The 25,662-nt window shown below is 33.6% G+C and overlaps 1 protein-coding gene across 1 annotated transcript; it reads left to right on the top strand.

Annotated features, from left to right (window-relative positions):
- The first annotated feature begins 1,727 nt into the window (after positions 1-1,727).
- On the top strand, positions 1,728-23,033 carry LOC108903563 (protocadherin Fat 2-like). Its single transcript, XM_023457459.1, has 11 exons — positions 1,728-1,803; positions 8,169-8,850; positions 11,773-12,319; positions 14,749-14,980; positions 19,615-19,840; positions 20,258-20,516; positions 20,713-20,794; positions 21,479-21,496; positions 21,836-22,061; positions 22,473-22,731; positions 22,928-23,033. Exons 1-11 carry the CDS (start codon positions 1,728-1,730, stop codon positions 23,012-23,014), a joined length of 2,694 nt encoding a protein of 897 aa, XP_023313227.1. The 3' UTR covers positions 23,015-23,033.
- The last annotated feature ends 2,629 nt before the right edge of the window (positions 23,034-25,662 follow it).

Here is a 25,662-nt window from a genome sequence, read left to right as displayed (position 1 = left end):
TCAACTACGCTGAACACAGAAACCGTTATAGTTGTTGATTAGGCCTGTAGTTATTATTTTTATTACTTCAGAATATATGTAGAGCGTGCATACTCTTTTCTGTTTGAATTAATTTACATTTAAATTTATTCTTCATTTAAATAATTCGTCATTTGTAAATTAATTCCTATCCACAAAAAAAGCAATTAAAAAGTAATTATTTATTCAAAAATCTAACAAACTGAAATACACAACGTGAGTTTTCTTTACGGTGCATTTCATCCATGTCATACTAGCGTATCTTTTATAAAAATTAAAAGTAAAATCATATTCTCTGTATATTTTTTAATTTGCGAGATATATCTAAGAGACACAAACTTTATCTTATGCATTTTTTTCATATAGTGACATATTTTTTAAGATTTATACATTGTTGCAACATGCAGATCAAAGTTAGCCATAGTTGGCCATGCTTTTACAAAAAATGAAAAAACTACAGTTGTGGATATTACAGATGGTGAATATGTTTTAGAAGAATGAGGACACACATCTAGTTTTTGTTTAACCCACCGACAATATAAATTTGTATTTTTCTTCATAACCAGCTATATACCACAACGGCAGCAAATTCTGTTTAATAGTGCATTTGTTTTTAGTAATAGTCAACTCTATCCCTTTTATTAATTTAGAAAAAAAAAACAGCTATAGCTTTTTAATGTTTAAAATAGGTACCTATGAAAAACTATATTTTTGGAAAGCACAGAACACCCTGGTTTTAAGTAGGACAACTACGGTTTCTATTATGAAAATTGCAACTTTAAAAACCAGATTTTACCTAAACGGGACGATCAGATAAACGTCCATATTTCAGCTACTGCGGATCTAATATATCAACATTTTTATTTTGTGACAATAACTTCAAAACTAAAAAAGAAATCGAGAATCTCGAGAAGAACATCACAATTTTCAATCTCTAATAATAATCCAGATAACACGACACTGAAAATCAGAAAGGTGACTCAAATCTAATGGTTGGCCATTATTACAAGAAAACGGAAAGAGCAAATAGAAAACCGCTAACCGGAATTTTTCATGGCATGATGATGTAAGTACATATTTGACTTAAAATTCCATTTTGGTAAGTTTAACGGATAGGGATGGTGATGTCACCGAAATTATATTTTTCAATTTCACGTCATATGAAAATTCTCATATTCCTGAACAAGTTTTATTAAAAAAGTTTTCCGATAGCCCTTCCCGATCAAAAGGTATAAAATCAAATGCATAGAGAAAAACACTGGTTCTATCAAGTCTCTTAATGATACTGATTACATCAACGTTGCCGTGGAAAACAAGTATCAATATTTTTATTCATTACTGACATACATCGTTTGTTTCTTTAAAATTTGAAATCTTCCCCAAAAATCAGAATCATCAATTCTTCCATTGATCAATATTTTTTTTAATAAATGTAGTAAAATAATAAATGTTTAAAATACTTTACTTGTTAAACGTAAAGAAATATCTATGAAAATATGAAAGATAATTTGACTTATGATAATTATGACGTCACAGACCTGAGGATGGTAAACTTACCAAGATCCCCGTTTGAGATCTCCTATCTGCTTTTCCGTTTTCCTGTAACGGCGGCATCATCAGTTTGAAATCCCCATGTATTTTTCCGAATTATTGTTTGTTCCATGCTTTATACTTTTGTTCTTTGTTCTGTTGCAGATGTTTTTCCAGTCATGGGACATTGCCAAGACGCCTACATAAATGCCATTTGGGCATTCACGTTGCTTCTGTTGACATCAACCACGAAAGGTAATTTCGAGTAAATTTTGTTAAATATTTTATATAATAACCGTAACGCATTAAAAAATGGTATTACTCGTATTACGTTATTAGATCAAAACAGAACCATTGAACGTGAGCGTAAAATTTGTAATTACAGTAATCAAGTTGTCTCATCCTAGATATTACAACAGTGAAGAATTTCAGTTTCAATTTCAAAGAAAGAACAAATTATCCCAAAAAACTTAACCAACGCTTTGTTTTGGCTTGAGGTTGTAATTTATAATTTGCAGCTTAAATATTTTTTGATGATACTTAATGTGTGGGTGTAGTGTATTGGCCTTCTAGTCACTTCGAATTCGTTGGCAGGTGGATAGAGTTAGTCGAGCGAAAGATGCCCAGCACCGTAGTTCCTTCCTCTGGTTACGATTAACATTTTTACTCCTTTAAGTCACCTCCACACTCAAGACAACGTTCCCTGCGAAGGCCGATCGAAATCGCTTCTTCTATTCTAGATAATGCATATATTTGGTAATTTACAATTGTATAAATTCCAAGATCTTTTCTATAAATTATCTTTTCTACAAAATGTTATCTAAACTTAAACCTAAAATACTTATACACTAGTCAACAAACAGTGGTGAGTGGAGTGGAAAATTTAACTAATTCTGTAACTTAATAAATAAAGGTTTGTTGCAAAATTCCTGAAACACGATAATTTCTATTTTCAATGGTGAATATTACAAAGAGGTTTGTTTTTTTTTAAATGGAAGGGTAGGTTGATTATTTTGAAGCTTTTTCAATTGCAAATGCAATTATGTACTCTTTTATTACTTTTTATAAGCAACGTGTCGAAAAAAAATAAAATAAGGAAATGTGTACTGAAACTACTTTAAAGCAAAACATGTTCAAAGTGCCCTCTACCTTGTTGCTGACAATACCCTGATTCTTTGTTGAAGCTCGGCGATGTCGTTAGGTTTAGTAGCATAAACTTTGCTTTTTATATATCCCCTTAAAAAAATCTAATGGGGTAAGATTGGGTAATCTTGCTGGCCACTCAATTGGGTCCTTTCATCCAATCCACATAACCGGAAACACTTCGTTGAGATAGGTCCGTACATTTTCAGCAAAACGTGGTGGTGCCCCGTCTTGTTGAAACCATATCCGTTGGTCAAATAAATCGTGATCCAAATTATTGGGGAATAAAACCGCTAAAGCGGGAACCAGTTCATTTTGGAGCATGCTTGTCCGGTTGCATTTTCATTGAAAAATACAGGACCTACTATGCGATCTCCAAAAATTCCAGCCCTGACGATTGATTTTTATGAGGCCTTTGTGTATGACATTCACGCATCCAGTGGGGATTTTCATCAGCCCAACAACGGTAGTTGTGCCTATATTAGCGTACCCATGTAATGTGAACGTAGCTTCATCGGAAAATAGCACCCTTTAAAATAAAAAATTAATCAACCTACCCATTTAAAAAAAAGTTGAAGGTAGCTGCAGCCCCCCACTACTGGAACTTTATGAAAAATTTTGAGAGAAATACAAAAAATGCTGTGTGTGCTCTTGATTATGTTAATTGGGAAAAAATATTTTGGAAATATTTGTGCAACCTATTTCGAGGTTATTAAACTGTGACTACTTTAATTTTTTTAGTAGGTATGTACTATGTACCCTATTTGAACTATTTTTTTTTAAAACTGAATAAGTTCCTGTTTTAAAATATTCAGGTCAGGCTACGCTTTAAATATATATCATTAGGTTATCTTATTTTCATTAACTTTTCACGTTTCATTGACGTACTAAATTGCTACTCTATAATACTATGTTCACAAAGCTTATACACATTATGTTATCCGTGGCTTAAAAAATGTAAATATTAATTATTTTACCTTCGGGGCATATAATTTCCAATTTAACCGCTCCAGATAGAACTTAAAAAGGCCTATACGCTGCACTCGAACTACTTTCACACATTTCTAGCAAATAAAAGACCATAAAAATGCGAAACTAATTATGATTTCTGCGGAAAACTAACTACATCCTTTCGTTTCGATGCAAATGATTGGTTATTATGAGAAATCGTGCATTCGATATAAATGTGTAATATGTAGTTATCCAGAAATAGTTCAGAAACAGAAAAAATAATGTGAAATTTCTAAATTTCTCTTTGGAATACATTAAAATTATTGTCTTGACTTTTTACAAAAATTATTAGGTATAACCGTTTATACAGGGTGTCCGGAAGAGAATGGATCACACTTCAAGGTAACTTGGATGAAAATAAACACGACAGCATACCTTAGCTTCCTTAAAGTTACATTTTAAAAATTTATATTTTCAAAAAGAAATCCCAATAGATATACCTAAATATTTTAGAAAAAAAAAATACATTTGGGCATTTTTACAACCTTTAGTGATTAGTTTCCCAAAAAGAAGGAATCTACATATTAAAGATAATGAAGGAATTATAATATCTATGTTTTAATAAAACAATATTTTTAAGTACATTTATTACAATCAACGTTTTAGAGAAAACAGTCAGAAAAATAAAAGATTTTTACTATATCATTAATAAGTGCATGTGTTATATTAATAATGCAGAGTGTTCCACCTCGAACTCCATCGATGGATATCTGGGAAACCGCTCTAAGGATTTTTTTGAAATTTTGATGGTGTGGACCGTGGGGCCTACCAAGCTAAAATATTTTCAAGGTCATCGTACTTCCGGTCATACCGAAAGTAGATACTAACTTTCTTATTTTAAATGGAACCCCTTGTATATTATTGCATTTTTGGAAAGATCATCTACTTTTAAGTTGAAAACATATAGCATAGTCCATACTTAGGATTGACCCTTTCCGAGATATTTTGGTTTTTAAGCAAAAATTGACAGATGCAGATTGTCAGCAAAATTTAGTTTTCCCGGAAACGGGTTTATTTTTTTGTACAAATTGGGCTTTTTGTAGAGGAAGACCTAATTTATTGAATTTTATACAAGGTGGTCAAATTTCTTTTTATCGATGAAGTTCAGAAAATGTGGAAAACTCGAAATTTTTAAATGGAAACCTCTAATTTTTTTAACGTACTCGCATTCTGCACTAAAATTAAGTGTAACTTTGTTAAAGTTTCCCTATACCTAAACGCAGTAGTTTTCATTTTATCAAATAAACATTTCTCTTTTCTTAAAATCTTTTCATTTGTTTTGCACATTTTAGGTTGGCCGTGACAGGTAAGTAACAATCAACATGACAACTGTCACAGGTTTTTAATAATTTAATAATAATCAAATTTATTTTAATATATGCTCAAAATGTCCTCCTTCAACTTCTAAACATTTTTCACACTTTCGGATTAGTTCTTTGTGAGTCGCTGCTCTAATAGAATACGGTGATAGATGCTCAAATGCTTGCCTTACTCTATGCATACAATTTTCCTTTGTTATTACTGGAGTACTATACACACTATTTTTTTAGCGATCTAAATAAATTTAACAATTAAAAAACCTGTGACAGTTGTCATGTTGATTGTTACTTACCTGTCACGGCCAACCTAAAAGGTGCGAAACAAATGGAAACATCATTTTAAGAAAAGGGAAATGTTTACATATTCGTAAATAAAATGAAAACCACTGGATTTAGGTATAGGGAAACTTTAACAAAGTTACACTTAATTTTAGTGCAGAATGCGATTACGTTAAAAAAATTAGAGGTTTCCGTTTAAAAATTTCCACATTTTCTGAACATCATATTCCATATTTTTTTTTTGACCACCCTGTATAAAAACTGGTAAATTTTCATGTCAAATTCGATAAATTAGGTCTTCCTCTACAAAATGTCCAATTTGCACAAAAAAATAAAACTGGGAAAACTAAATTTTGCTGACAGTCTGCATCTGTCAATTTTTCCTTAAAAATTAAAATATTTCGGAAACGGTCAATCCTAAGTATGGAGTGTGTTATTATGTTTTCAACTTAAATTAGAGGGGTTCTATTTAAAATAAGAATGTTAGTATCGACTTTCGGTATAACCGAAAATACGATGACCTTGAAAATATTTTAGCTTGGTAGGCCCAATGGTCCGCATCACACCATCACAATTTCAAAAAAATCCTTCGAGCGGTTTTCCAGGTATCCATCTATGGAGTTCGTGGTATCGTGGTGGGACACTGTACATAAACATCGTTTTCTGTTGATTATATTGTCTTTAAGATAAGTTAGTTTACTGTTTTTTTTACTTGTTTTCACCAATGTACGACTATGCTTTTAATTTCGGTTGTAACTAAGACTTTGTTAACTAATCAGTCAATTAAATTGTGAGTATAATTTCAGTGAGGCTTTCCTACATGCACGTACAGTAATGGCTGATGCTGTTCTACTCTACATACTCCGTTGACTTTTCGCGGCTGCGCATTGAGTAGCGTAGTAATATTTAATTTTATGGAATAAAATATTCTAGAAGTGTTTATGTATGTATGGCATTACATAAATCGTTGAAATTATTAATATTACATGTTTAATTAATATTAAATAGTTAGTTTCTAATTTATACTGTAACTCTTGATAGTCATTAACATAGTATTCTCCAACCAATTTCTTGTATGTAAACAATGATTTAATTCTGAAGAAAAAATATTTTGAAAACCTATATTAAATTCCTAAATGTATTTTTAAAAGAAAATACAAAATTTTTCTTTTGGGGTCGCTAACCCTTTTCTCTGTAAATGTATTTTACTGTTGTACTTACCGTTAAAAAAATATTATTAAACAAACCATTGCGCCAAAAGGATATAATTTTTTTCGAATGGAAAATTATACTTAGGAAATGTTCCAAATCGGTTTATTTACATCCAAAGAACTACCTTTGAAGTATGGCCATTTCACTTCTGAATATACCTTTATAAAAATAATGAATTTCCGAAAAAAAATTTATATAAACTATAAATAACACTTGTCCTGAAAGAGATCCAAGTGGAACTCCGAATTTCTCCTGAGTAATGTTTTCACATATTTAATTAATTTATTTATTTATTTAATTAATTCAATTTTTGTATCTACAGGAAACCCAAATGATACAATCGAAATAACAGTTGTTCAAAAAAAAAATACAATAAACAATACCTTAACAAATAATACAAAAATAAATACTATAAGGCAACCATCATTTACAAGTAATTACTAGCTGAGTTCTTTTATGAACTTAGGAAGTTGACACCACGATGCCTCAAAGATATCAAAATCCTGTGGCAACGCATTAACCGCCTTACTAATTTCATTAATGGGAGAATATAATCCAACATTAGTGCGAGATTGATCTAAATAGAGAAATTCATATGACCTGGTAGTGTAGTTTGGCACTCTTATATTAAATAATGATAATACTTCACTACAATTTATTCTGTTAAGAAAAAGTTTATGAGCAAATTTTAAATAAGAACAGTGTCTCCTACAATTTAGAGATTGAATACTAAGTAGATGTAATCTTTCACTATATTCATAATCATATTTATTAATATTCAATTTAAACAGCACAAAATTGCATATTTTCTTTTGAATACGCTCCAAACGATCTACATGATTGGCAAAATGTGGATTCCAAATAATACAACAATATTCCAAAGTTGAACGCACCAGAGAGTTATATAAAAGTATAATAGAAGTAATATTAGTGAAGTCCCGAGTTTGACGTTTAATGAAACCACTCATTCTAAAACATTTGCTCAATAAATCTTCAATATAAGAAGTGAATTTCAATTCATAATCAAATTTTACTCCCAAATCCTTCACTATCTTTACTCTTTCAAGTTTAATATTATCAATAAAATAATCCGACAACCAAATATTCCTCCTACGGGTAAAAGAAATTACTTTACATTTGTTATGGTTTAACTCCATATCGTGGAATTCGCACCATTTGGCTAATTGATTCAAATCGCTCTGAATTGCATCACTAGAATCCTTAACAGTTAAAAATAATTTCAAATCATCAAACATTAAATATCTACATAATTTTAAGTTATGAGATAGATCATTTACAAAAAGAAGAAACAATATTGGTCCCAGATGGCTACCCTAAGGAACATCAGATGTTACGATTATTTCACGTGAAGTAAACACTTTAACTTTAAACATTTGAGTTCTATTTACTAAGTATGACTTCATCCACAATAGCAAGTTCCCGATGAACCCATAAGATTATAATATACTTAGCATTAATTTGTGGTTAAATTTATCAAACGCTTTACGAAAATCAGTATAAATTGTATCAACCTGGTACCCATCCTCAATAACCTTCACAATATAGTTACTGAAAATCAATAAGTTTGTTTCTGTGCTCCGACTGGGGTAAAAACCATGTTGATAAGGAGAAATTAAACTATTCTATATATCCTAGGCTTGACAGACAACCGGTGCTACCTAGAGAACGGCGCCTCCTCAGAGAGCTTCTTCGTGTCCGAAGACCTCCCCGTCGGCTCCAACGTGGGTCAGATCCGCGTCCACGGCGACCCCAGACCTGGAGGATCCATAACCCTGCGCCTCAAAGAGGGCGACAGCCCCGTGGCCATCACCCCCGGCACGAAAAACCTCACCCTTCGCCGACCCCTCGACAAGGAGGGCATAGACGGACCTTCCTCCGTCTTCATCAACCTCATCTGCGAGAGATCGCACACCCTAGATCCGGGATTCGTGATCCCTGTTAATATCAGAGTCACGGACGCCAACGACAATGCGCCGATTTTCGTGAACGCGCCCTACGTGCTGAACATTTCCGAGGTGACGGTGGTCGGTACCAGGGTGCTGCAGGGCGTACACGCGGTGGACAATGACCAACAAGGTCCCTTTTCCAACGTTAGGTACTCGGTACTTCCCGGGCTGCATTCGGACTTTTTCGAATTCGAGAATGAGCTGGAAGGTACGCTGGTGCTGAAGAAGCCCCTGGACTATGAGAGTCTGAAGACCTTCGACGTGCACATAAGGGCGCAAGATCACGGGGAACCCCCCATGAAGACGGATACGGCGCTGACGGTGCATGTGATTGACGCCGACGACCAGAATCCCAAATTTTTGGACGACAGGTACGGCAAATATTTTTCTATTTATTATATTGTGTACTTTAAAAAAAGTCGCATTGGAAATAATGTAATATAATAATCCACATATATGTCGTTGTCATTTTCAATTTTTGCCTGACATGTGTTTCACTTGTTTTTACTCTTTCACTATTTTTTTAATTCTTTAAACACTTTTGTTAAAGAACTGCACATTTCCACATCATCATTTAAACACATTTGAATAATTATAATGTGAACATAAAACATTGTTCCCAATTACACGCAGATGACACTAAAGCAAACGCCTAAGTTTGAAATTGACAAGTCGAGAAATGAAACTGTACAGCGTTGGTCGCCTCTCTTTCTGTACATAAACATAGATATAGGCATAAGAGTGATATAGACGCCTGTAACAATAGACATGTTCTAAGTGCGCACGCGCAGGCTGAACATTATCGGAACACTATGCAAAATGAACGGCGCATTACATTGTGTGGGTCAAATTTGGAAACTGAATTTTAAAACAGTTATCCTCAACCGATTGAGCTGAAATTTTGCATACACGTTTAGTTTGGATGACAATGCATAGTTAACTAAGTGACGCTATTCTAAATCCAATATGTCGAACTCTCAAAGATGGCGGACTAGTTATTTTTTATACCCCCAATATTATATATTGATATGGTATCAATAGGTCAGGAAATATAGAGTTGGACACTCCTTTTTGTTTCGGCGAGCTGAATTTATCACGATAGATGCTAAATATTATGTACAATAACATATTAGTTTCCACAGTCATAAAAATGGGGGGAAGATTGTTTACAGGGTGGTTAATTGTATAATTTTTACATAAATTCACGTTTTTCTCTAATAACTTTTTTCCGTTCATTTCCACAAAAAAACAGTAGAGTACTTTTTTTTCGCCTTCAAAAGACCTACAAAACTAACCCTCGAGCGTCATTGATTAGATCAAAAGATATAAACAGAAGAAGTTTATTTATGACTTTTGAATTAAACATTTATAAACTGCGTTATTATTACCAGAACGTTTTGGCATCGCATCCTCTCATTTCTTATCACTGTCTAATAACTCACACGAAATCTGGAATCGGTAAGTTGAATAGTTTACAAGTTATGGCCTTATAAACAAATTAACTAATTATTAGTCTGGACGATCCCGAGGATCTTCCACAATCGCACTGATTTTTTTCATGGTAGATTTCATAATAATACATTGAAATCTATATTTTTTTTTTAATTTCAAATTTGCAACCTGGAATTTTTTTTATTTTTTAGCCTTAGTTGCAAAATGAAATATACGACGCACGAGCGTGATATAGTTATATATTATTACATATTCGGAAAGCTTATGAAAAGAGCTTTAAGTTAAAAAAAAATCGTCAAGATTCGTTGAAAAACAACGGAGTTACAGACTGTCAAAGTTGACGGCCTATTGTTAAACAAATTAGGTTGGTAGCGGCAAAAAAAATACTGTCATAACCGGCAACCCGAGTACTTTCCCAGATAAAAATATTTTATTTGTGGAAGTATGTTAAGTGCATAAGAAATATTGTCAAAAGTCAGTGGGTCGCTTGATTTTCGGCGAGCCGTGGCGCGGCGGAAGGGTGGGGGAAGCGAACGACAGCGAGTCCGAAGAAAATGACGATAATATTCATAGTCCTGCCGTTAAATAAGCGAAATTCGCTTGAAAATAATATATTTGACAGTCTGTAACTCCGTTGTTTTTCAACGAATCTTGACGATTTTTTTTTAACTTAAAGCTCTTTTCATAAGCTTTCCGAATATGTAATAATATATAACTATATCACGCTCGTGCGTCGTATATTTCATTTTGCAACTAAGGCTAAAAAATAAAAAAAATTTCCAGGTTGCAAATTTGAAATTTAAAAAAAAATGATAGATTTCAATGTATTATTATGAAATCTACCATGAAAAAAATCAGTGCGATTGTGGAAGATGCTCGGGATCGTCCAGACTAATAATTAGTTAATTTGTTTATAAGGCCATAACTTGTAAACTATTCAACTTACCGATTCCAGATTTCGTGTGAGTTATTAGACAGTGATAAGGAATGAGAGGATGCGATGACAAAACGTTCTGGTAATAATAACGCAGTTTATAAATGTTTAATAAAAAAGTCATAAATAAATTTCTTCTGTTCATAACTTTTGATCTAATCAATATTTTTTGACGCTCGAGGGCTAGTTTTGTAGGTCTTTTGAAGACGAAAAAAACAGTACTTTCCTGTTTTCTCGTGGAAATGAACGGAAAAAAGTTATAAGCGAAAAACGTGAATTTACGTAAAAATTATACAATTAACCAGCCTGTAAACAATGTTCCCCCCATTTTTGTGACTGTGAAAACTAATATGTTATTGTACATTTAGCATATATAGTGATAAATTCAGCTTGCCGAAACAAAAAGTCGCGAAATGGTCATTTCCAGCTCTTTTTCCTGGCCTATCAAATGAAAGGCTTTGCTGAGAAGAATACTAAAATAAAATGACGTCATTAAAAGCTTCTTTTTATTTTTTTTATACATGAACTTTATGACACAGAAAACAGTCTGTAAAAATCAAAGGTACCTACTCACAATGAGCCTTTAGAAGTCAAGATTGGAATTCCTCAGAGATTCGTACTCAGCCCAATACTTTTTATCATTTACATAAGTTATTTGTCAAATTTATATATGCAGATGATACTGTCCTATTTTTTAAAGATAAGGAGGATGTGAAATATAAGGTACTTAAAGGGTTAGAAAAAGTTGACCAAAGTAACTTGAAACTTATAAATTCCTTACTTTTGTTATTGTTTGTTTATCTTGCACATACAAACAACACAGCATCTAGGTGCTTATTACCATTAATTGTATTGTAATTTTTTTTGGAATGAATAAATAAATATGCGCTTGTTTTTTTTTTTTAAGGTACACAGCCGCAATTCCCGAGCTACCAAGAAAGGGTACCATTTTGACGATCAAACCGAGGGATATAAAAGCATTTGATCAAGACCTCGGTATCAACGCCGCAGTATACTACACATTTAACGGAGTCGGCTCAGACTACACGTACTTCAAACTAAACCGACAAACAGCTAAAATCAGCCTTTCTAAAGACCTGGTGGAAAGCGACCTTCGCAACCCCGCTACCCTCGTCATAAGAGCCACCCAGCAGGATAACCCCGATAAGTACGCTCTGGCCACCCTGACGGTTTCCAGGGAAATGGGAAAAGGAATCCGGTTTATGCATTCAATTTTTTACATTAAAGCTTCCGAGGCTCTTCCTGTGGGTTCAGTGGTGGCCACGCTGGCTAATAACAGGCCGGGGGAACCCCTAAGGTACTTCGTTTCGGACCAGAATATCCTGAAGACCTTCGCCTTTAACACTAAGGGGGAACTGTCGTTGAAGCAGAAATTGGATTATGAAGATAGGTCCGAGTTTGTCTTCAAGGTTTTTGCAACCGATGGTATAACGGTAAGTGAAACATATGAAGCATATCTAAACTCTTACAAAAAAACTCTTTTAAAACTAAATGAGATAATAAAAGTTTATATTAAGGTGGTTTTATAAAACTCATTAGGTATAATAAGTAAAAAAAGAATTGCCATCATATAGAACCTTTGGCAGTCAGTTTTTTAGTTTCTGAATTATCTAATAGATGGCAGAGGCATTCACAACTGAAAGATGACCTTGAATAAACTAGGGTAACAAATCAAGGCAAATATTTCGCACTAAAATGTCAAATTGGATGGTCAATGTCAGATAAGGGTGGTTCCATAAAATTGATACATTTTTTTGTACATTTTATAGGAATTTAATTCAACAGACTTGCTATTCTTACTGACTTTTAATCTGCCTTATTAGTTGCTGCCACCACAATAATAGTCCAGTTACTCAGGGTTTTTACCTCCGAATTCTTTATAACAACCGATTGACGTGAAATTTTGACTAAATCTGGGGAATGCCTCAAGGAACAAAACTTATATAGTGTCGCAGTGTGCTTTTGTCCTGGGGGTGGTTCCCACCCCTTCTTGGGGGTGGAAATTTTTACGCCCAAAATAACCACAGGAATCGATAGAGGAGTCCAATTTTAAGTAACAAATATTATATAGCTTTTTTGACAATCCAATACTTTCCGAGTAATTCGTCATTGAAAATGTTGATTTTTTACTGAAAAAGTGCTTGTTTTCGGACAGTTTTTTGCAAATAACTCTGAAACCATTGGATTTAACGAAAAAGTTGTAATGAACAAAAAGAAAGGTAATAAAAAAACAAATCTAATGGTATTATTTTGTTTTTCTCTAATTGCAATATAAACCGAGTTATGGATTTTTAAACATTATTATACGTTAGCTAAAAACTAAATTGGAACCAGTTAACGTTAAACAACGCCAAATCCATAAATATTAGGAAAAAATTATTTGAACCTTTTTTAAAGTACTTTGAAAAACCTTTAAAATGAGCTGTTTTAAAAGTCTTTAGAATCAAAATTAACGGAAATATGATCGAAATAACATGATGGTCTCATTTTTTTTAAGAAAAAATTAATAAACAAATCAGTGCCTTTGGCGACAGAATTAAAATTAAATGCAATCCATTTACAGATTTCTTCATTTATGTTCTAAGAATATGTTCTGGGTCTTTGGCTCACTTACAAAGCATGATTTCGAAAAAAAACTTAATTTTTGAAAATGTTAATTATTCAAATTTTAAAAAAAAAATCGATTTTTACGTTGTAACTTAAAAATTAAAGGGTGTACGAAAAAATACAAGAGTAAAAAAATTTAGCTTTATTTTTGCTGATGATTTTGCTTATTTTTATTATTCCTCTAAAATTAATATTAATCGAGATATCGCCATTTTAAGTTATCATATGAATGAGAGAACCACCCTCTTCGAGCCCTTTAAACCCTTCAAACTTAAAAATGAAGGGCTTAAAAAAGATCAACTCAACAATTCACGTAGCCCTTACAATTCCCTGCAAAATGAGCCTTTGTGCGATTAAAAATCTTATAGGTGATAATTTTAAGAAAATACATATAAATATATAAATAAATGTAAAGGGTAATTTTTAAGGGTTGAAAAGTTGCAATCGATTCAAAATTATTTTATCAGAAGGGAATAAATGTTGATTTAACACGAGTACACATTTAAAATGTTTCTACTCTTTCAATAAAATTTTTTCATTTTATTTTCGAAAGAAGGGGTATTTTTCAAGGGTTGAAAAGTTGCAATCGATAAAAAAAATTTTTTAATCAAGAAATCAATTTCAATTTGATAAGAATGCATGATTAAAACGTTTCAAGTTGAAAAAAAATTTTTTATATTATTTTCATTCAAAGGGGTGGTTTTTAAAGGTTTTTCCGGGTTGAAAATTTGGGATACTTTACGTTTCATGTTAGATAGCACATGAAATTACTCATACTGCATAAATAAAAAAGATTTGGTTACATAAAATGCTTAAATTTGTATTTTTTCTTTTTTTTCCAATAAGGGGTGGTTTTCACCCCTTAAGAACAAAAAGCACACCTAGCGCATATATAAGTTTTGAAGTGTGGGTACAATGAGCCTAATTCTAAATTTTGAGAAAAATCGATGCAGTTATAAAAAATTCGGAGGTATTACTATATTTTCAGCTACAGTAACTGGGCTATAATAACTCCATCACGATTTTGTAACATTAGACCATTCCGTTTATTACAATTTCACATCTCCACTCCAGTAGAATGATACAGATAATTATATTTCTTACATTAATTTGCCATACCCAATTAATACAAAAGCGTAATCATTGAATCAAATTACCACACCATGCCTAATTCCTAACCAGATGAAATACGTTTTACGGCCTGATACCGACACATAAATAAAATAATTACTGATATTAATTTTTGTTCCCCCAGAACGACTCCAGCGTGGTGAACGTAACCGTGGAGGACGTCAACGAGTGGGAGCCTAGGTTCCGTTACCCCCACTACGAATTCTACGTCAGCGGGCACCCCAACGAGCTTCTAGGAAGGATCGAGGCGGCCGACGGGGATAAAAATGATGAACTGATTCTCACCCTGACCGGGGAAAATGCGTCTATGTTTTTCATAACGCCTTCGGGCGAGCTGAGGTTGAGAGAAGCGAAAGGTTAGTACAGAATTGTGTACATTTGTCACAAATTTCAAATGGTCAAGGTGCAACAGCTGTATTGTTGGTTGTTTCCTTGAGGCGCCAGCTAACAATGCAAAATTTTATATGTACATGCCAGTGCTAAAATAGTAGTTATCGATCAAACCACGATTTTACTATTTCTAAAGCTGATACAAAGTTTAACTTCTTGAAATCTCGCTCGCGTCCCAATTTCCAGCTGAAGCTTGTCGGTGCGTGTCAAAAGTGTACAAAAGACGTGTCATTATTTTCACATTTGTTATTCCAGTAAGAGTTGTTAAAAACGGAGTCGTGTGCGGGCACTAGTGGGCATTCTGATAATCACGGTAATCGTAAACGATCAAATTTAACAGGTCAAGACGTTGTGGGATAAATAATATGTGTCAGATAATTCGAGCACAAATGTCAGTGAGTGATGTTCTGGAAATTCTGTAGCGGAAGTGTTTATAGAGTGTTAAAAAATGGTGAAAGTGTAATACAGAAGAACAACGAAGAAAGATTCACGGAAGAAAAAAATTCAAATTGTAATCGCAGAAGACGAAGATTTGCCTACATTGTCCCGAAAAGTTTTTCTGCGTACTAGCCACGAAATGTACTTAAAACGAAATCGAATTTGCTAACAGGATAGAACAAAATTGTAGTATGGCGCAGGTGTTTAGAAAAAAATAATAGTATTATACACGAAAACGAAAATATATTATATCAACGAAACATGGATAAACGAAGGACAACCAATCCCCAAAGTTTGACCAGATTTAAATATAGGAGGTTGCCATGTGGATATAGACAATGGAACATTTGAAAAATGGTTTGCATTTATTCGAATCTGATGCAGTGATTGTCACGGATAATGCGCCTTACCATAGTCGATGGATAGACTATTTTGGCGTTGGAGTATAGACCTAGCATTGCGATAACATAAAAAAATATAGGCTTCCTTGTTTCTGATCAATTATTAAAAGCCGATAAATAAAAACACAGACCCACAAAAAAAAAATTAAAATACCAGAGACTAGACCCATCTATCCTTAAATATTTTTACGCGCTGAATCCGAATCCGGAGCCAAACTTCCAGCTTTTTTTAAATCACGAAAAACTACCCCAAAAACACGGAAAATCTTCAAATTCTCGCTTGAGCACGGGTCCGAAGGTTGAGATAAACGTGAGAACCAGCACAATAAGACTATTTTTTATCTATTTTGACGATCTCAGATACAATCCCTGTTTAGAAAATTTAAATTTAATCTTTATTTAAGACATTAAGGAAATGGAACATGGAATGCCCGCCGGTACCAAGGACGATGGGATGTTAAAATGATGGCAGATTTTTGTTGGATGCTTAAAAGGGAATCCGAGCCAGATAGCAGAAAAAGAAAAAGGTATCCACTCTTTTGAAGATAAAAGAGTACGATAAAAAAAAAGAGAGAATGTTGAAATCCGAGACAATAACACGTGATTTTCCGTATTTTTGGGATGATTTTCGCGATTTAAAAAAAACTGGATGGTGATAGAGCAATTTTGGCTCCGGATTCGGTTTTAGCTCGTCAAAATACATATAAAATAGTCTTATTGTGCCGGTTCCCAGATTTATCTCAACCTTCGGACTCGTGCTCAAGCGAGAATTTGAAGATTTTCCGTGTTTTTGGGTTAGTTTTTCGCGATTTAAAGAAAAAGTGGAGGGTGATGGAGCAATTTTGACTCCGGATTCGGTTTCAGCGCGTCAAAATACATAAGGATAGGTGGGTCTAGTCTAAGGTATTTTCAACTTTTTTTTTGTGGGTCTGTGTAATCTATCAAACACTTAAATTTTTAGAAAGGTATCATCCTGTAGATCGTGACAACGAATAGGAATGGCTAATGATGTAGGTAATCTAATTGTAAGTTAGCCTCGTTCCAAATTTGAGTTCCATATCTAAAAAATTGTGAGAGATGCAAACAAAAAAAAAACAGAAAAATTATTGAAATTTTAACACCCTGTGCCATGGTAACGAAGCATTTACGGACATATGGTTATGGTCATGCGCAGATTCACCCCCCTGAATAAAGACATACTATACTAAGTTCAACGTTTTCAACTTATATTTGCATTCTTGCGCTCACCACGTACTGAGTATATCTGAATCTCTACTATCAACTAGAATAATCAAGAATTAAAATATTCCCAGTGTATCCTGAATGCAAAAATTCAAATTAGTNTTGACTTATTTTTAAAACTAATAAATATTATACATTTGTTTTTTGCAAGTGTAGCAAATATCGTTTCAAATGTATTTTGAACGATCCCTCAGACATGATGCCCTTGATGGTATTATCCAAAGAATTGTATAATTTAACTGACTTATAAGTAAATGACCGCTGAAACATGGCAGTCTTATGATGAGGCATAGTTAATGATGTTGGGTTTGCATTTATTCGAATCTGATGCAGTGATTGTCACGGATAATGCGCCTTACCATAGTCGATGAATAGACTATTTTGGCATTGGAGTATAGACCTAGGATTGCGATAACGTAAAAAATATAGGTTTCCGATAAATAATAATCTACCAATACTTAAATCTTTAGAAAAGTATCACCTTGTAGATCGTGACAACGAATAGGAATGGCTAATGATGCAGGTAATCTAATTGTAAGTTAGCCTCGTTCCAAATTTGAGTTACATATCTAAAAATATATGAGAGATACTAACAAAAAAAAAAAACAGAAAAATTATTGAAATTTTTACACCCTGTGCCATGATGTAATGAAGCATTTACGGACATATGGTTATGGTCATGCGCAGATTCACCCCCCCCCCCTGAATAAAGACATACTATTATGAAGCACTCTGTATATTTACATATATGTATAAGGGCAAATTATACATCTAAAACTCGCAGACAAGATGAATTCGGTCAAGTTGTTCAGCGTTTTCAACTTATATTTGCACTCTTGCGCACACCACGTACTGAGTATATCTGAATCTCTACTATTAACTAGAATAATCAAGCATGAAAATATTCTCAGTGTATCCTGAATGCAAAAATTCAAATTAGTCGAAAATGGCACGTGTATGTATGACACGACAATGATGAAATTGATTCTGATAATCTACGGTGAATGCTAGCAAAACGCTATAGACGCATTACGTTATTATGCAGAATGTTTTTCAATGAGGTCTCTGAATGGGTAAATTTTCCTACAATTTCCAATTTTCCACTTCTTATTATTTATTTTTTCTATTTCACACTAAATGACCCCACTTTCGATGGCAACCTGTAAATCTTAAAGCACAGGACCGTATGCACTTCTCCTGAAATTTCTTCTTATGCTTTGACCATGGTGTGTCTCGCAATTTATACTCGAATAGCAATTCGGCGAGTCCGGTATAGGTAAACTAGTCCGCCTGATGTAGAATTGACGGCGGCGCGCTGGTCATCAAAGCAACCTGTTTGGTCCACTAGGTCATAAATCATTTTTTGTATGGTACACGGGATCACTTAGCTTTGCCGCTTTGCCAGTGCCGTGCAGCGCATTGCTTGGCGGGGTATTTTGTTGATATAGTACGTATTATTATTTATTAGTTGATATTATTATTTGTNGAATAGCAATTCGGCGAGTCCGGTATTGGTAAACTAGTCCGCCTGATGTAGAATTGACGGCGGCGCGCTGGTCATCAAAGCAAACCTGCATTGGTCCACTAGGTCATAAATAATTTTTTTGTATGGTACACGGGTTCACTTAGCTTTGCCGCTTTGCCAGTGCCGTACAGCGCATTGCTTGGCGGGGTATTTTGTTGGTATAGTACGTATTATCATTTATTAGTTGATCTTATTATTTGTTCATATCGTAACCAGTAAAGGGTAAGTTATTAAAATAAATGTTATATGCAATTATCTAGTAATTTAGCGTGGCTCTCTGGAGATTCTTTGAAGCGGAGGATAACGAAATAACTGTTTTTTGTCGAAAGTATCGAAACAAACTCAAAGTTTAAAAACAAAGATTTACACGTAAAAAGTTAACGTATTATATTAAATATATATGAATGTTTGAAAATTGAAAATAGTGAACAATGTGATAAAAAAGTTAGGAAACGGATTAACAAATTAACTAAGATATCCAAAATGGCCAATTTATCGCATAATTAAAGAAGGATTGATCACGGTACAAAGAGGAAACGGAAAAATACAAAATTAAAGAAAATTAACTATTTTACCAGATGTAATGCGGCGCACAATTTATAATATGTATAAAGAAAATAAAGTTCCTACTTTAAACATGATTCGAGATAAATTAAGCGATTATCCTGATTATAATTATAAATCTTTAATATTTTACGACATGCTTTATTACAATACGGTTTTAAACATAAAAAACTTGACAATCGTATGGTACTTATATGGTAATATAGCTCGGAATATAGTATACCTAGACGAGACAGGGCTAAATTTTTCTAGACGTCTATGGACTCCGTAGAATTTATGAGTTAAATGGTTTTATGCGGTTCCTATTGAAATCGTAACAACTAAATCGTTACAATTTTTTGAGGAATTTCATAAAAACAAACCAATAAGACCATTTGAAATATTTGATTAGTGGAAAACAAAAAAAAAATCATATTTTGTATGAACTCAGGATATACCGGCGTCGCAAACCTAGCAGTGATAGCCACCGACAGCGGGACACCCCCGAAGAATTCCACCGTTCCTATAACCGTCCATTTCCCCGAGACAGGAGATCCTGCAGGCATCATTTCAAGCAAGGGCAACAACGGTGGCCCCCTTCTCCTCGCAGGTCTGGGTGCGATTCTACTAGTTCTGGCCTTCGTTGTAGCCCTCCTAGTAGCATACATTTGCAAAGTGTAAGTAATTCTCAACATCAAAATTGCATTGCAAATAGATGTAGGTCAACAGGAATAAGTTTGCGGGTGAGTTTGATCCGCCCACATACGTGGATGTCTTGGTCTTGTTCTCCTTCGCTCTCTATCGCTCTTGCCAAATGCCTTTTTCAGTTCTGAGTTTGCAAAATTGTCCTGTTTCTCATTCGCAAACTTCCTGTTGACCACACTCACATGTTTTATATGAAGATTGAAGCATAAAAGTGATTATCAAATACATTCTTGGTTAAAACAACAGATTTTTGTTTATAAATATCGTTACGCCAATTTTTAATTTTAATTTTGGTTCATTATCTTTCAACCTTTTATGTCTTTCTCAGCAGGCACAAGAATTTCCGTTCCAAGTTCCACAATAACAATTTTTTGATATATTTATTTTAGAAAACGGAATCCACGTCAAGAATTGGCGACTCTGCAGTCGGAAAAACCGCAGGTCATCACCGGGCCTAAAAAAGTCTCCAACCCCGTGTTCGGGGAGAGGTCCAGGACGCCCACGGCATCGGCGATGGGGGGCATCCCCAGCGACTTCAAATCGAGGATTCCAAGCCCGAAGGTCCATCCGGCACCACAGCCTCCACTGTGGCCTTCCTCTGCCTCTTCCACTAGAGTAAAGAAATTGAGCTGGGGAGATAATAATAAGGTGGGTGGCAAGACATAATGATTTTATTCAGCTTATTTCGTTTTTATTTTAATTTATTTTTCAATCATTCAACGAAAGGGAAACCCATATTAAATGAGTGAATAGAATATATTCGTTAATAGAATTTGTATAAGCACTTTGTTTCCCATTCTATGGTATTTTTTCGGTTTTACGATTTTGTATATTTTTTTTTCAGACTGACTCTGACAGTACGGATAATATGAACAATATCGACAGTACGCCGAAATTACTAGACAACACAAATCTGACGGTGTATTTTTAATAATATTGTGTAAACTATTTTGTTGTAGCTTTAATTTTTGTAACTAAATAGTTAAATCTTATTAACCATAATTTTAAAATAATGTATAAGTACTTATACAGAATAAATCTATTTAATGCTCGGTTAATTTATTTTTCCCTTTACGATATTCTCCCATACTTCAGTCGAATTAGAGTTTGAACCTGACAAAATTATTAGATGACATTTTATTACACTTTATCACGGGGAAGGGTACGTAGAATGATAATATCAAAAAAAGTAACTCGAAAGAACTGACGCTAAGTTGGCAAATTATAAATAAGAGGCAAATTTACGTGTTTTTTCACTTTTTTTACTGCCCACAAAAATCTAGACGACTTATAAGAAAATTAGTCATTTTATGTTGTAGCAATTAAATTACCTACAATTTAAGGAATCTAAAGTTATATTTCACTAATTTGTTAACTGTAAGATAAAGGTCGAACGCGGAAATATGAGTTTTCGAAAACTGCGCATTATTATTGTAAAAAGCGATGGATGTTGATGAAATTTATGGAAAAGACGGTCAATCCATAGACCAACATATGTGCCAAAGGCCTATCCGATTGACTGTGAAATTGTTGCTCCAGATAAATTGTTAATTAATTTCGTTCGTTTTTTTTTTGCAACTAATTGTTTAATTACTAAATGTTAATTTTAGTTAACATTGTAGATATAGGTTGATCCAAAGAAACGTATAAAAAAGAAAAATTTGAAAAAGTTGAAATTAAGTAGCCCTTTACAACTAACAAGTAGGATGTGCAAATCAGCGTTATAAACAAATTGTCCCGGGGCTAGGCAAAAGCTGCTCGGGAATTCGCTCTTTCTGCATTAAATAGAGCTTATTTTTACAGTAATTAAAAAAGAAGAAGAAGAGAAATTACCTACGCCTCTTTATTACCAAGATTTTTATAAGGTTAATTGTTAACTAACTATTNATAAAAACAAACCAATAAGACCATTTGAAATATTTGATTAGTGGAAAACAAAAAAAAAATCATATTTTGTATGAACTCAGGATATACCGGCGTCGCAAACCTAGCAGTGATAGCCACCGACAGCGGGACACCCCCGAAGAATTCCACCGTTCCTATAACCGTCCATTTCCCCGAGACAGGAGATCCTGCAGGCATCATTTCAAGCAAGGGCAACAACGGTGGCCCCCTTCTCCTCGCAGGTCTGGGTGCGATTCTACTAGTTCTGGCCTTCGTTGTAGCCCTCCTAGTAGCATACATTTGCAAAGTGTAAGTAATTCTCAACATCAAAATTGCATTGCAAATAGATGTAGGTCAACAGGAATAAGTTTGCGGGTGAGTTTGATCCGCCCACATACGTGGATGTCTTGGTCTTGTTCTCCTTCTCTCTCTATCGCTCTTGCCAAATGCCTTTTTCAGTTCTGAGTTTGCAAAATTGTCCTGTTTCTCATTCGCAAACTTCCTGTTGACCACACTCACATGTTTTATATGAAGATTGAAGCATAAAAGTGATTATCAAATACATTCTTGGTTAAAACAACAGATTTTTGTTTATAAATATCGTTACGCCAATTTTTAATTTTGGTTCATTATCTTTCAACCTTATATGTTTTTCTCAGCAGGCACAAGAATTTCCGTTCCAAGTTCCACAATAACAATTTTTTGATATATTTATTTTAGAAAACGGAATCCACGTCAAGAATTGGCGACTCTGCAGTCGGAAAAACCGCAGGTCATCACCGGGCCTAAAAAAGTCTCCAACCCCGTGTTCGGGGAGAGGTCCAGGACGCCCACGGCATCGGCGATGGGGGGCATCCCCAGCGACTTCAAATCGAGGATTCCAAGCCCGAAGGTCCATCCGGCACCACAGCCTCCACTGTGGCCTTCCTCTGCCTCTTCCACTAGAGTAAAGAAATTGAGCTGGGGAGATAATAATAAGGTGGGTGGCAAGACATAATGATTTTATTCAGCTTATTTCGTTTTTATTTTAATTTATTTTTCAATCATTCAACGAAAGGGAAACCCAGTTATAAAATGAGTGAATAGAATATATTCGTTAATAGAATTTGTATAAGCACTTTGTTTCCCATTCTATGGTATTTTTTCGGTTTTACGATTTTGTATTTTTTTTTCAGACTGACTCTGACAGTACGGATAATATGAACAATATCGACAGTACGCCGAAATTACTAGACAACACAAATCTGACGGTGTATTTTTAATAATATTGTGTAAACTATTTTGTTGTAGCTTTAATTTTTGTAACTAAATAGTTAAATCTTATTAACCATAATTTTAAAATAATGTATAAGTACTTATACAGAATAAATCTATTTAATACTCGGTTAATTTATTTTTCCCTTTTCCATATTCTCCCATACTCCAGTCGAATTAGAGTTTGAATGTGACAAAATTATTAGTTGACATTTTATTGTACTTTATGACGGAGAAGGGTGATGATAATGATAGAATGATAATATCAAAAAAGTAACTCGAAAGAAGTGACGTTAAGTTGGAAAACTGCAAATAAGTGGCACATTTACGTGTTTTTTCACTTTTCTTGCTGCCCACGAAAATCTAGACCTAGACTACCTATCGGAATAGTTATTTTGTGTTGTAGGCAATTAAATTACCTACAATTTAAGGTATCTAAAATCATATTTCACCCATTTGTTAACTGTGTAATAAAGATTCGAACGCGGAAATATCAGTTTTCGAAAATTGCGCATTATTATTGCAAAAAGCGATGGATGTTGATGAAATTTATGAAAAAGACGGTCAATCCAAACACCAACATGTTTGCCAAAAGCCTATCCGATTGACTGTAAAATTGTTGCTCCAGGTATTTGTTAATTAATTTCGTTCGTTTTTTTTGCAACTAATTGTTTAATTACTAAATGTTAATTTTAGAAGTTAACATTGTAGATATAGATTGATCCAAGGAAACGTATCAAAAAAGAAAAAATTGAAAAAGTTGAAATTAAGTAGCCCCTGCCGGGGTCAGGCAAAAGCTGCTCGGGAATTCGCTCTTTTTGCATTAAATAGAGCTTATTTTTACAGTAATTTAAAAAAAATAGAGAAATTACCTACGCCTCTTTATTACCAAGATTTTTATAAGGTTAATTGTTAACTAACTATTAATTATTAATTAATAATTAAAGAATAGGTTAAACTTTTATCTTCAGAAAGTTTTACATTGATAGTTCATATAATTTTTTTATTTGAACGTTTCAAATTGGGTTAAAAAAACTGGCGCGTAATCCAGAACAGCGTTGACAAACGTGCGCGGGCCTGGCGCTTCTTCTCCGCGTGCAAGCCGTTTATTAATGTTAACTTTTACTGCTGCTAACGCGTTTATTACATAAACTATCAATGTAAAACTTTTTGGAAATAAAAGTTTAACCCTTAACGTTATAAAAAACCTATCTTGGGAACAAAGAGGCGTAGGTGATTTCTCTTTTTTTAAATTACTGTAAAATTAAGCTTTATTTAATGCAAAAGAGCGAATTCCCGAGCGGCTTTTGTCTGATCCTGCGACAATTTGTCTATAACGTTGTTTTGCACATCCTGCTTTGTTCAGTTGTAAAGATCAACTTAATTTCAACTTTTTAAAATTTTTCTTTTTCGATACGTTTCTTTGGATCAATTAAAACCTATATCTACGATATTAACATCTAAAATTAACATTTAGTAATTAAACAACAGTTGCAGAAAAAACAAACGAAATTAATTAACAAATACCTTCAGCAACAATTTCACGGTCAATTGAATCGGCGTTTGACACACATGTTGGTGAATGGATTGACCGTCATTTCCATAAATTTCATCAACATCCATTGCTTTTTGCAATAACGATGCGCAATTTTTGAAAAATGATATATTAATTAGTGAAAAATGACTAGGTACCTTAAATTGTAGATAATTTAATTGCCTATGCAACATAAAATGACTAATTTTCAGGTAGATCGTTTAGATTTTCGTGGGCAGTAAAAAAGTGAAAAAACACGTAAATTTGTCACTTATTTGCAATTTTTCAACTTAGTGTCACTTTTTTCGAGTTACTTTTTTGATATTATCATTCTACAGACCCTTCCCCGTCAAAAAATGCAATAAAATGTTTACCAACAATTTTCAAGTTTTCAGGTTTTATGATCTAATTCGATTTTTATTATTTAGTTTAATTAAAAGTTTAAATAAACAATATCTAACTGAAAAATCAACCTTAGTACGCAATTTAAAAAAAATATACACTCGCTGCAAGTTGCAACGATACTTTTCAACAAAAGTTAATTGAAATTTCGTCTCTAAACCTCGTGAACTATATCTTCTATGCCTAAAACGAAAACTTTCTTCCGAGTTTCTAGAACGATATCAAGTTCATATACTAACACCTACGAAAAAGTCCCCAGGGCCCCTATTTCTTTCCACTGCGAAATAAATAATAAATGTAAATTCCATTTCATCAACACGGACTTTCCAGTGGCGTATCGTATCAACCCAAAAGTAGGTCAAACAGTCCATCACCACACTTTATTTACGGATCTAGGTAGCTATAAGTTATAAACAAACAAGACGGGCGAACAAAAGAGTAATCGCAATGTAATTAGCTTTAAATAACACAAAAAGCGTTCCGAAAATTACTTATTGGCTAAATATACAAGGCGTATATCCCACATTCTTTAAGTTTTAAATTAATTAAATTTTAAATTAACTAACATTCAACAATAACGGTTTTTAATTAAGAATTTAATAAACAAGAAATATTTGAAATCATATAATAAAAACATTTAGAAAAACAACAAGAACATTTTACCTTAATCCACGCTACAGTTCATATTCTGTAAAAACTTAATTTTAAATCTCATAAATT

Source organism: Anoplophora glabripennis, unplaced genomic scaffold (genome assembly GCF_000390285.2).
Source record: "Anoplophora glabripennis isolate ALB-LARVAE unplaced genomic scaffold, Agla_2.0 scaffold127, whole genome shotgun sequence".
NCBI classification, from domain to species: domain Eukaryota; kingdom Metazoa; phylum Arthropoda; class Insecta; order Coleoptera; family Cerambycidae; genus Anoplophora; species Anoplophora glabripennis.
This window is presented reverse-complemented; position numbering and strand designations above follow the sequence as displayed.

Excerpts from the sequence above, each read along its gene's own strand:
- LOC108903563 (XM_023457459.1), top strand. The coding sequence starts at position 1,728 with ATGGGACATTGCCAAGACGCCTACATAAATGCCATTTGGGCATTCACG. Across the intron at positions 8,851-11,772 it reads CCCAAATTTTTGGACGACAG|GTACACAGCCGCAATTCCCG; the intron begins GTACGGCAAATA and ends TTTTTTTTTAAG. Across the intron at positions 22,732-22,927 it reads GCTGGGGAGATAATAATAAG|ACTGACTCTGACAGTACGGA; the intron begins GTGGGTGGCAAG and ends TTTTTTTTTCAG.